This window comes from Thalassophryne amazonica, chromosome 9 (genome assembly GCF_902500255.1).
Source record: "Thalassophryne amazonica chromosome 9, fThaAma1.1, whole genome shotgun sequence".
NCBI classification, from domain to species: Eukaryota; Metazoa; Chordata; class Actinopteri; order Batrachoidiformes; family Batrachoididae; genus Thalassophryne; species Thalassophryne amazonica.
In genome coordinates, this window is record NC_047111.1 from 88697741 (window position 1) to 88711257 (window position 13517).

The following is a 13517-nucleotide window of genomic DNA, read 5'->3' on the forward strand; positions in this document are numbered from 1 at the left end:
TATCTTTTTTTTTTATCATTTTCACCAGCACACACAGGGCTGGAGGTTATGTGCTCACGTCTGTTTGTTTGGGTGGTGTCAGTAAGTAGTTTTGACAGAAGATTGAATAAAGTTTATCTGTGTTGGAAGAAACACTTTATTAGATTTGGCAATGCTTCAGAAACTTTCATCCTTTGTGAAAATTTTGTAATATTGTGGCACTTTTCCATTCGTTGTGTAACATTCTCATTCAATGACATCACCCAGATGTGATAGTAGGAATAATCAGACTTCTGCTGACCTTTCTATTATGTCACTTAGCAGAATTAAACACATTGCTCTGGCGGAAGGATAGCGCTCTTTGTTTTATATAAATATTTTCCTGTCTTTATTACAAAGTCAAATTACCAATTTCTAATTGCGCTTTCATTTTCTAAACCCACTTATTCCAGTTAAGGGTCACAGGGTGGCTGGAGCGTATCCCAGCCTCCACTGGATGAGAGGCAGGCTACACCCTGGACAGACTATCAGTCGATTGCAAGGCCACACGTGGACAAACAAACACATTCATACTCCCATTGATGGTCAATTTAGAGAAACCAGTTCATCGAGCCTTCATGTGTTTGGAAGAATGAGGAAGCCGCAGCACCTGGAGTGAACCCATTCAAAGGCAGGGAGGACATGCAAACTTCACACAGAAAGTACAAGGTTGGAAGCGAGCCTGAGACCTTCTTCTTGTGAGGAACCGGTGCTAACCACTAATCTACTATGCTGTCCCATTTATAATAGTCAAGTTTCAAAGTTGCATTCTGGGTCCTCAGTGGACAAAGGTGCCTGTAAAGTGTTTATGGAGTCATGAAGTCCCTGGACAAATGACTTTGGTAATGCTGATACCTTTTGCAGGAAAATGAAGGCCCAAGTCTTTAGGGTCTTGGTACTTTCTGTCTTACTGTATAGTTAGGAGAATTGGATACTCACCAGTGAATGAATCAACATGTAAAACTTATACACAACCATTATTTATTGTGCAGAAAAGAGCTTTAAAAATGATTAGCAATAGTCGTTTTAGAGATCCATCTAATCCATTATTCATTAAGTATAAGGTACTTAAATTTCATGATTTAGTTGATTTGAAAATATTACAAACAATGCACCAAGCTAATAAAAATACCTTACCAATAAACATTCAAAATATGTTTGAAAAAAGAGTAAGTTATAATTTGAAAGGAATAGAAGTCTTTAAAAAACCAAGATTCAGAGCCAAAGTAAAGTAAAGGAACGGAGTATTGCAGTGAATGGTGTAAAATTATGGAACAACCTCAACAAAGAAATCAAAGAATCAAGGTCGCTTAAATTATTTAAAAAACGTATTAAACTAGATGAATTAAGTAAGTATGAAACTATGAAATAAGTCAGTGGGTTGTGACAAAGTCAAAAATGTAATCTGTTAATAATGTCTAAAATGTTTTAAGTCTAAAATGTAACCTGTTAAAAATGTAATCTTTTAAATAATGGCTAAAATTATGAAATAAGTCAGTGGTATGTGACAAAGTCAAAAAATGTAATCTGTTAAATAATGTTGAATAATGATGCTTAAAATTGAAAGATTGTATTGTAAAAAGGGGCAGAAAATATAAGACTTGTTCTTCTCTCTGCTCCTTTTCATTCAGTGTCTTGTAATGTACTCATTTCTGTTTTTCTTTTAAATGAATGAAATAAATATTGAAGAAAAAAAATTAAGGTGACAATGGCTTTGGTACTACGTAAAACTCCCCTAAACCGTTATCGTATAAACTGGATATTCGCACTCACCGGAAAAAGCAAAAGTCCCAATGTTTTTGTATGGTTTTCCATGTAATAAACATCATATATAACAGATTTTGTATAATGTATTTTCATTCGCATCAGACAAAAGCTCCTGTCCGATCACAATGTGTTTCCATTAAATTTAATCAAGTCCAGTGATTATTAAATTCTGCTTGCTGCCTGCACTGTAATATGGTGTTAAGTTTCACACATATCCCTGGGTGTGGCAAACCAAAGACAACCACTTTAGATCAGAGCCCTGTGTGGAAAGGTTCCGTTTCCATTTTCTGAGTCCCTGTAGATGAGAAACTGACCTGGGACAGGAACACCACAAACTTGGTAAGGAAGACACAGCAAAGACTCCACTTTCTGAGAATCTTCAGGAAAAATAACATAAACCAGAGATTGCTTGTGTCTTTTTTACCGCTCCACCGTGGAGAGCATCCTCACATACTGCCTCTGTACGTGGTTTGCCAGCTGCACGGGGGCAAACAGGAAAGACCTCCTGAGGTTTACCAAAATGGCAGAGAAGATCCCTGGGTTCCCTCTACCCACACTAGGGGACCTTCATGGCTCTTACACTCTCAGGAGAGTCAACACCATCCTAAAGCACTCATCCCACCCTGGCCACTCCCTGTTTGAGCTACTGCCGTCAGGCAGATGGTACAGGACCATTAAATCAAGTACAAATAGATAGAAATACACTTTCTACCCAACTGCTGTTAGAGCTTTGAATGCCACTGGAACCAAACAGCCAGGTCACATGCCACATTTGAAATGAGGGAAATATTTGTTTATGTGCACTATCCACTGCAACTGAAATATCCAGTTTTGTACATACTTTTTTATATGCAATCTTTTTTTTTTTTTTTGCTACTACGTTCTTATAATTTTTTTTTTTTAACGTTTTGGACACACCACTTTCATTCAATTAAACTTTATGTTTATTTTTCTTTTCTTCTCCAGACTTTTCAAGTCTGTGGGGGGGGGTTACTCAGGTTTATATTTGCAGTAAAAGGCTTCCACCTTACCTTTCATTTTAGCGGTTACAATGATAGTAAAGAGTCTGTATGAGTATATCTGTGTGGCTGCTAACCCGCGCACGATGGAGACCGCAAAGGGCTGTGATTTGTCACTTTTCAGGTTTCACTCCTTTCTCTCCCGTCATATTTTAAAGGTTTTTGCAGTGTGCATGCTGTTTACATTTCACTCATGAATCAAATGTTTGGCAGAAAAGTCCACAAATATAACCAACTTCACAACACAGAGTCAGAAAAAGATGCTCAAATGACCTGCAATTCATGGACGGAAATGACATGGACCGTTGGTTTGGACTTTGACAATTGTATAAGAAGTTGAACTCACTGAGGGGCAAATTAATCCAGAAAAAGCCACTGTTCCTGTGGTAAATTGCATACACAACGGAGAACTTTAAAAGGGTCATGCGCATGTCTATGTCACTGCATGGCCCAGAGTTGGAGAAGCATAAATCGCATTGTAGGATTTTTAAAGAATTTATTTGTAAATTATGGTGGAAAATAAGTATTTGGTCACCCACAAACAAACAAGATTTCTGGCTCTCACAGACCTGGAACTTCTTTAAGAAGTCCTTCTGTTCTCCACCTGTTACTTGTATTAATGGCACCTCTTTGAACTCGTTATCTGTATAAAAGACACCTATCCACAGCCTCAAACAGTCAGACTCCAAACTCAACCATGGCCAATACCAAAGAACTGTCGAAGGACACCAGGAAAAAACTGCAGATGTGCACCAGGCTGGGAAGAGTGAATCTACAACAGTCAAGCAGGTTGGTGTGAATAAATCAACTGTGGGAGCAATTGTAAGAAAATGGAAGACATACAAGACCATTGATAATGTCCCTCAATCTAGGGCTCCACGCAAGATGTCATCCCGTGGGGTCAAAATGATCATGAGAATGGTGAACAAAAATCCCAGAACTACACTGAGGGACCTGATGAATGACCTGCAGAGAGGTGGGACCAAAGTAACAAAGGATACACACTACGCAGAGAGGGACTCAAATCCTGCAGTGCCATCTGAAGTTTGCCAGAGAGCATATGGATGATCCCGAAGAGGATTGGGAGAGTATATGTGCTCAGATGAAACCAGAATAGAACTTTTTGGTAAAAACTCAACTCGTTGTGTTTGGAGGAACAAGAATGCTGAGTTGTATCCCAAGAACACCATATCGACTGTGAAGCATGGGGGTGGAAACATCATGCTTTGGGGCTGTTTTTCTGCAAAGGGGATAGGACGACTGATCCGTGTTAAGGGAAGAATGAATGGGGCCATGTGTCGTGAGATTTTAAGCCAAAACCTCCTTTCATCAGTGAGAGCATCGAAGATGCAACATGGCTGGGTCTTCCAGCATGACAATGATCACAAACACACCGCTCGGGCAACGAAGGAGTGGCTCCGTAAAAAGCATTTCAAGGTCCTGGAGTGGCCTAGCCAGTCTCCAGACCTCAACCCCATAGAAAATTTGTTGAGGGAGTTGAAAGTCTGTGTTGCCCAGCGACAGCCACAAAACATCACTGCTCTAGAGCAGATCTGCATGGAGGAATGGGCCAAAATACCAGCTACAGTGTGTGCAAACCTGGTGAAGACTTACAGGAAACGTTTGACCTCTGTCATTGCCAACAAAGATTATATTACAAAGCACTGAGTTAAACTTGGGAAGTGATGGTCTAGTGGTTAAGGTGTTGGGCTTGAGACCAGAAGTTCCTCGGTTCAAATCCCCACCTGACTGGAAAATCACTAAGGGCCCTTGGGCAAGGTCTTTAATCCCCTATTGCTCCCGGTGTGTACTGAGCGCCTTGTATGGCAGCACCCTGACATCAGGGTGAATGTGAGGCATAATTGTAAAGCGCTTTGAGCATCTGATGCAGATGAAAAAGCGCTATATAAATGCAGTCCATTTACTTTTGTTATTGACGAAATACTTATTTTCCACCATAATTTACAAATAAATTCTTTAAAAATCCTACAATGTGATTTCCTGGATTTTCTTTCTCATTTTGTCTCTCACAGTTGAAGTGTACCTATGATGAAAATTACAGACCTCTCTCATCTTTCTAAGTAGGAGAACTTGCACAATCAGAGCCTGACTAAATACTTTTTACCCCACTGTATTTGCACTGTGACAGAATGTTAACTATAAAATTCTGGCCCTGTGGCATATTTCTCTTCTGTGTTGAGGCCCTCAAGAACAGAAAAAGGTTTGGGGAAGGCCCACTGAGCTGGCATGCCAATAGGTACACCTGAGTTCAAGTCTCACTCATGCTACTTATTGTCTGTGTTCTTGGAAAGATAGTTTTGATTTGTTTTCCCCCCAGAGTCAGAAAACTGTCTCTCATAACAGAAAATTATCTTCAGCATGGCTCAACATTCAAAGCAAAACCCAGACAAGAACATAAAAGGAAACATTTCAGAGCTCCACAAGACAGAATAAAATCATAAAACATTTCAAATGCTAATGTGTACAAAATGGCTTTGTACTTAAATTATAGTGATAGAGCAATCTTAGTGTTTATTACCTCCGCCAAGGAGGTTATGCTTTCGGTCGCTTCTGTTTGTTGGTTGGTTGGTTGGTTGGTTGGTTAGCAGGATTACTCAAAAAAATCGTCAATGGATTTCAATGAAATTTTTACCAGGGGTGTATCTTGGCCTAAGTTAGAAGTCATTAAATTTTGATCTGGAACACGATCCGGATCCAGTAATTTTTTTTAAGGATTCTTTATCATTGCAGGATAGGGCCAATTTCAACATTTTTGCATCTAACTTCATGAAGACGGGTCACAAAGGCTGAACAAAAATTAAGTTACAACACAACAATAATTTAACATTTGTTTGTCCTCATTGAATAAACTAAATGCGTGAAATGACGTGGAATAAGTCTCTCTGCCAAAGGGTATTCCATGTGACGTCAGTGATCCTATGGGCTTGGTGGAGGTTTGCGTTCTCTTAATGCTTCAAGTTTAACGTTGTTATGGTAGTGAGAATGATAAAGTACAAGGTCTATTAGAAAAGTATCCGACCTTATTATTTTTTTCAAAAACCATATGGATTTGAATCACGTGTGATTACATCAGACATGCTTGAACCCTCGTGGGCATGCGAGAGTTTTTCACGCCTGTCGGTTACGTCATTCGCCTGTGGGCAGTCTTTGAGTGAGGAGTCGCCCACCCTCTCGTCTTTTTTTTCATTGTTTAGGAATGGCTCAGAGACTGCTGCTTTGTTTGATCAAAATTTTTTCAAAACTGTAAGGCACACCATTCGATAAATTCAGCTGGTTTTCGGTAAAAATTTTAACGGCTGATGAGAGATTTTGGTCTGGTAGTGTCGCCGTAAGGACGGCCCACGGCGCCTGACGGCGATCTGGGCTTCGAGGCGGCAGCGTCTCACCGTTTCAAGTTGAAAACTTCCACATTTCAGGCTCTGTTGATCCAGGAAGTCGTCAGAGAACAGAGAACTTTCAGAAGAAGTCGGCATGAGGAGTTTATTCGGACATTCCATTGTTAACGGGCATTTTGTAATGAAAGAACGTGCGGGCAGTCGCATGTCGGACCAGACCCGACCGCGGGGGGTCGCGACAGGAAAAACACCTCCGTGTTGGAAACCTTAACAGACAAGTTGGAACATGCCCAAGCTGTTAAACAATTTCTCAGTTACTCACTTGTTGAAAGCCATCAAAAGCCGCCTGAATTTTACAAATGGTTTTCAACACGGAGGTGTTTTTCCTGTCGCGGCGCACACAGATTTGCCGAGTCGTCACGGAAACGACTCGGCGAATTTGCGCGCATGTCTTTCATTAAAAAATGTCCTTAAACAGTGGAATGTCCACATAAAGTTCTCATGCCGGCCTCTTCTGAATCTTCTCTGTTCTCTCACGATGTCCTGGGTGAATTAAGCCTTAAATTAGGATGTTTTCAGGTCGAAACAGGCCGACGACGGCACCTGGAAGCGCTGCACGACGTCCTGCTCTGTGGGAAGTTCTTACACCGACAAAAAGGCCCCATAATCTCTCATCAGCCGTTAAACTTTTCACAGAAAACCAGCTTAATTTCTCGAATAGTGTCCACTCGGATATTCCTCACAGGTCCAGAAAAAAGTTTGATAAAGCAACGCGCGCCATCTCGAGCAGCGTGTGAAACAAAGGAATTCAGCCGAGAGGGCGGGACCACATCTCACTCAAGGCCTGCCCACAGGGAAATGACGTCACCGACACGCGTGAAAAAACTCACGCATGCGCACGAGGGTTCAAGCATGATTGGTGTAATCGCACGTCATTCAAATCCATATAGTTAAAAAAAAATAAATAAAAGGGTCGGTTTATTATCTAATAGACCTCGTAGATGCTTTTCTTTATAATGGCGACCTGATGACAGTATTTGAAAAGACATTCAAAGGGTGGGTGTGATCTACTATGATGTGTTTGGCTTTGCGTTTAACTGCTTGTGTATGAAGTACAGAAAGTCGAGTTTAGGTCTAACCAGTTATTTTACTTGCTTGATTAATGATCTGGGAAAGCTTTTATTTATTCTTAATGGAAATTAACATGAACCAGGAAAGGATACGGAAAGTAAGTAATGATTCAATGAGTGATTTGCATACGAGTACTGTTGTTAAAATGCTCTTCCTGGTAGGTTCTTAAAGAAAGCAGTCTTTTAATAAAGTAACAAGCAAGGCAGCAAGGTAGTGATTAGCACACAGCAAAGTCATGGGATCACTTTCCACCTGGTCCTTTGCGTGGATTTGCATGTTCATGCTGGTTTCCTCTAGGTGCTCCAGCTGCCTGCCACCTCCAAAGACATGCAGCTTAGGTGATAGTTAATGTTCAAACTTTTTGTGCAAATATTTGGTCATTATGAAATGGATTCAGGTCTGGGCTCTGGCTGGGCCACTCACAGAGTTGTCCTGAAGCCACTCCTTTGATATCTTGGCTGTGTGTTTAGGGTCACTGTCCTGCTGAAAGATGAACCGTCACCCCAGTCTGAGGTCAAGAGCACTCTGGAGCAGGTTTTCATCCAGGATGTCTCTGTACATTATTGCATTCATCTTTCCCTCAATCCTGACTAGTCTCCTAGTTCCTACTGCTGAAAAACATCCCCACATCATGATGCTGCCACCACCATGCTTCACTGTAGGGATGGTCCCTGGCTTCCTCCAAGCATGATGCCTGGCATTCACGCCAAAGAGTTCAATCTTTGTCTCATCAGACCAGAGAATTTTGTTTCTCATAGTCTTAGAGTCCTTCAGGTGCCTTTGGCAAACTCCAGGTGGGCTGCCATGTGCCTTTTACTAAGGAGTGTCTTCCATGTGGCCATACAGGCCTGATTGGTGGATTGCTGCAAGGTTGTCCTTCTCATTCTTCAAATAAAGCATTTTTACTTATTAATAGTTATGAATTTAACAACAACAACAAAAAGTAATTTCAAAATAGAGAAAATGGGTTTCATTTAAAGCAAAGTTATTGTTGCTCACGGTCCTGTTCGGGGTCGCCACAGCGGATACAGCCAGATCCACAATGGTAATTGGCACAAGTTGTACGCCAGATGCCCTTCTTGACGCCACTCCAGTTTTACCTGGAGAAACACACACACCGGCTGGAGTTCCAAAGAGGTCTCCCATCCAAGTACCAACCAGATCCTGCTCTGTTTAGCTTCTGAGATCTGACAGGAACAGGCTGACACAGAGCACACCGGCTGCATTTTCATTTAAAGCAAAGTGCTGTATAATTATTAATCTTGACAGTCTAATATACATGATCTAAAGTGCATAGCACAAGTGCATTTGGGGCATGTCCAGCTCCACCATGTTATGCACTTGCTTCTAAAGCAGGAGGCTGCCACTTCAAGGCCACTCATGCCTATTTTAGTGGTTATATGTACTTGTATCAGGAAGGGCATCCGATGTAAAAAGTTGTGCCAAATCTATATGCGGATCCATATCTGATCTGCTCTGGTGACCAAGACTGAAAGAAGAGCCATCAGGAGAGGACATATCCCCTCGGCTCCCAAAAATCAGTAATAAAAAGTGTCAGGGGATCACCCATGTACACCTTTGTGGTAAATATGAATGAAATTGGTCAACTGGTTACTGAGATATCGTGCTAATAAGAGTGGCAATGACAATTATCTTGAATATCGCGCTGTAACCTTGAAATTGACGCCAATGTCACTGTAATTGTCTGGTGTCTCGGGATCACCCAAGTACTCCCTTATGCAAAATATGAATGAATTTGTTCAAGTGGTTCTTGAGATATCGGGCTAACAAAGGTAGCAATGACAACATCTTGAATATCCCCAGGGTTACTTGAAACGGACCTCAAGGTCACCCTAACTGACCAGTGTTGGGGGATCACTCAAGTACACCCTTATGCTAAACTTAAGATAATCGCTCTAAAAATTGAAAATGGACAGACGTGAATGCTGATTGCTATATCTCCCCCCCCCCCCATATTTCATACTGGGGGGATAAAAAGGAGAAGCCAGAAGAACTTGATTACAATCCAAATGCCAAAAAATGTGCAATTTTGGCATCAACATACTACACAGCATTTACTCATTTACTGTATACAGACTAAGACATCACCATGGTATATGAATTAAAACAGCTTAACCTCCTTAATCAGGAAAACAACAGCATTATCATCTTGAAAAATTATTTCATCATCCCCAAACATCCTTTCAACTGATGGGATAAGAAAAGTGTCCAAAATATCAACGTAAACTTGTGCATTTATTAATGATGTAATGACAGCCATCTCCCCAGTGCCTTTACCCGACATGCAGCCCCACATCATCAATGACTGTGGAAATTTACATGTTCTCTTCAGGCAGTCATCTTTATAAATCTCATTGGAACGGCACCAAACAAAAGTTCCAGCATCATCACCTTGCCCAATGCAGATTCGAGATTCATCACTGAATATGACTTTCATCCAGTCATCCACAGTCCACGATTGCTTTTCCTTAACCCATTGTAACCTTGTTTTTTTCTGTTTAGGTGTTAATGATGGCTTTCGTTTAGCTTTTCTGTATGTAAATCCCATTTCCTTTAGGCGGTTTCTTACAGTTCGGTCACAGACCTTGACTCCAGTTTCCTCCCATTCGTTCATTTGTTTTGTTGTGCATTTTTGATTTTTGAGATATATTGCTTTTTCTGTCTTGACACTTTGATGTCTTCCCTGGTCTACCAGTATGTTTGCCTTTAACAACCATCCCATGTTGTTTGTATTTGGTCCAGAGTTAAGACACAGCTGACTGTGAACAACCAACATCTTTTGCAACATTGCGTGATGATTTATCCTCTTTTAAGTTTGATAATCCTCTCCTTTGTTTCAATTGACATCTCTCCTGTTGGAGCCATGATTCATGTCAGTCCACCTGGTGCAACAGCTCTCCAAGGTGTGATCACTCCTTTTTAGATGCAGACTAACGAGCAGATCTGATTTGATGCAGGTGTTAGTTTTGGGGATGAAAATTTACAGGGTGATTCCATAATTTATTCCTCAGAATTGAGTGAGTCCATATTTTTTCCCTCTGCTTGGTCTAAAAAAGTAACCATTACTGACTGCCACAATTTTTTTTTCTTGATTTCTTATAGTGTTTCTTAAAGCCAGAAAGTTGCCATTTGAAATGACTTTAGTTTTGTGTCATGTCTGTGATCTGCTTTTTTTCTACAAAATTAAACAACTGAATGAACATCCTCCGAGGCCGGTGATTCCATAATTATTGCCAGAGGTTGTATTATAATTGCACGTATGTCTGTAAAAAAAAATAACTGAAAGGCATAAGCAGAGTTTCACCAAATGTAGAAATAGAGCATTACAGATGCAATGTTTGGTCTATGACTACTGATGGAGAAGATGAGGCGAGAAGTTGTTGCATTGTGTTTGTGGATTTAGAAAAAGTTTATGACAGGGTGCCAAGAGAAGTGTTGGAGTATTTGTCAGGAAGTCTGGAGTGGCAGAGAAGTACAATACAAGAGGAAAATGGAGAACTGTACAAGGATAGTGTGACAGCTGTGAGATGCAGTCGGAATGACAGATTCATTAAGGTGGAATTACACCAATGATCAGCTGAGTCCTTTCTTGTTCACAATGGTGATGAACAGGTTGATGAATGAGATCAGGACTAGAATGTTTGCAGATGACATTGTGATACGTATGTAGTCAGAGTAGAGAGCAAGTTGAGCCGCTGAGTCCAGCCTGGAAATGCGGAGATATGCTCTGGAGAGCAGGGGAATTAAAGTCAATAGGAGCAAGACTCAGTACATGTGTGTGAATGAGAGAGCGCCCAGTGGAAAAGTGCAGTTACAAAGAGAAAAGGTGGTGAAAGAGTTTTAAATACTTGGAAGGTGGAGGTGATGGTCTAGTGGTTAAAGCGTTGGGCTTGAGACCAGAGGAGCCTGACCGGAAAATCTTAGGGCACTTGGGCAAGGTCCTTTATCCCCTAGTTGCTCCCAGTGTGTAGTGAGTGCCTTGTATGGCAGCACCCTGACATCGGGGTGAATCTGAGGCATTATTGTAAAGCGCTTTGAGCATCTGTTGCAGATGGAAAAGCGCTATATAAATGCAGTCCATTTACTATTTACTTGCAATCATCTGCCCAAATTAATGGCAGGTGTGGTTGAGAGATGAAGAGAGTGCAGGCAGGGTGGAGAAAAGTGATTTGTGACAAAATATCAGCAAGAGTGAAGGGGAAAGTTTACAAGACAGTAGTGAGTCCAGCTATGTTGTACAGCTTAGAGATGGTGACACAAAAAGACAGGAGGCAGAGCTGGAGGTGGTAAAGCTGAAGATGTTGCGATTCTCTTTGGACAGGATTAGGAATGAACATATCAGTGGTACAGCTCAGGTGGGACAGTTTGAAGACGGAGAGGCAAGACTGAGATGGTTTGGATGTAGGGAGAAGGATGCTGAGGATAGAGCCACCAGACAGTAGGAGGAGGAGGCTAAAGAGGAGGTTTATGGATGTCCTGAGGGAGGACATGCAAGTGGTTGGCATGACAGATGAAGATGCAGAGGACAGGGTGAGATGGAAATGATTTGACTGCTGTGGCGACCCCCTAAGCGGAGCAGCTGAAAGAAGAGAGCTTGAGTGATTACCTTAAATGATTAACCTTTGAGAATGGTCAGTAAAAGCTCAAGGCAATGATCAGCAAAAGTGTTGCAAAAAAAACTAAATTTCCCGATATCTCCACAACCAGTTTGAGTTAGAGAGGTGATTTAAAGCTCATTGATTAATCGTCACTACTTGGTGTTGGTGTACATGCTGTCATGGTGACATCACTATATGAAATTACATCACTAGTATGAACAAACGTGTGCGCAGCATAAGCACCACCCTGATGCCTTTCATTCCAAAGTTAATTTATCACCAACTCCACCTCAATGAAAGACTGTAGAATTTACAGATCAAACACATCAGTAGTTTTCAAATTCAGGTTTATTGTTGCGTATAAAGCACTTGATTAGACATGAACACGAGGCCAAACATCACTATTTGGTTGTTGTCATACAATATCATGGAGCTAACTGGAGTTATGTTGCAGTTTACATTTGGTAATGCTGAATGAGGAAAAAAAAGGCATAACCTCAAAGCATAAGGTCTCTGAGAAACAAAGGCACAAAAGAAGCCAAGAGTCGAGTTGTTCTGCTCCTCAACCAGCGTAACAGACAAAAACAAACCGTAAAACAGGCCCAATACAACAAAGTCCAGAAACTTTAAAACAGCATTAATCTCACACTGTAACCAAACTAACAACAAATACTACACCAGAGACAGGCTGGTCAATACTACAATCTGACCTTATGGCTTCTGTACAGATATGTAGGCGTGAATGATGCCAGTTATTAAGACATTGAGAGGGAATGTTAATGTATTTTTTTTTTTTATATGTGATGCCCCCATTTATCCAACAAACATCTTACTTTTAGTGCTTTACTCAGGAATGTGTGTTGACATTAAGTGAATAGACAGTAAAAATATGCAAACGACCCTGGAGCTGGAAAGAAAAGCATTTTTTTTAATTTAAAAAAATCTTGCACATTAAGACAAACTGTGATAATTGCCATCTTTCGTAATTTAGTATCTCAGGCTTAGCTGAAATAAGGGGAAAACATTCCTCAGTGAACATCTTAAACAGCTGTGGCTACAGCATCCACTGTGTTTATATTAGACCACATACCATATTATTCCATTTTAGAAAAGAAAAATTATTTGAATTGCTTTAGTTGTGCAGAAGAAAAGTGGAAGGCGTGCTGGGCACTTTCAATATCCTAATTGTTGTTGGTTTGCATTATCAGAGACGTTCTTCATCCCCCGACCCATCAAGCAGGCATAGACGGTCATCACCATTTTGGGCTTCACTTCTACAAGGTCATCTGGGAGAGCATAGACTTTTGCACCGATCTTCCTTGCCATAGAGATAGCATATCTAAAAAAAGACAGATGTTAACCCCAAATTGTTTACATGCACATGCCCAACAACAGTGATACAAAATCTTTCAATTTCAATCATGGTTTGGTCACAGAGAGTCTTACTTGGCATTCTCCAGCTTGTCATCTTCAGAGAGGCTGCCTGTTTTCACCAATTCGTAGCTGATGCTGCCGGGCTTGATGGCATCTATCAGATCTATCACCGGAAGGCTGCTGCTGTTTGCCTTGTCCTGATCAATAAACAATGACCAGATATCTGATTTAAC

General features: G+C 40.9%; 1 protein-coding gene across 4 annotated transcripts in view; it reads right to left on the minus strand.

The window, feature by feature from the left end:
• The window catches only part of pls3 (plastin 3 (T isoform)), a 64730-nt gene that overhangs the window by 1663 nt on the left and 49550 nt on the right, over positions 1 to 13517 (minus strand). For 3 of the 4 annotated variants that reach the window (XM_034178712.1, XM_034178713.1, XM_034178715.1), the window contains exons 15-16: positions 13357 to 13481; positions 12241 to 13249 (exon numbers count right to left, since the gene is read on the minus strand). In XM_034178712.1, coding sequence (XP_034034603.1) covers positions 13084 to 13249; positions 13357 to 13481 — 291 coding nt within the window. In that variant the 3' untranslated portion in view covers positions 12241 to 13083. Of the gene's footprint in view, positions 1 to 12240; positions 13250 to 13356; positions 13482 to 13517 lie in introns of those variants that run through there. The other variant, XR_004562770.1, reaches the window with a different exon arrangement.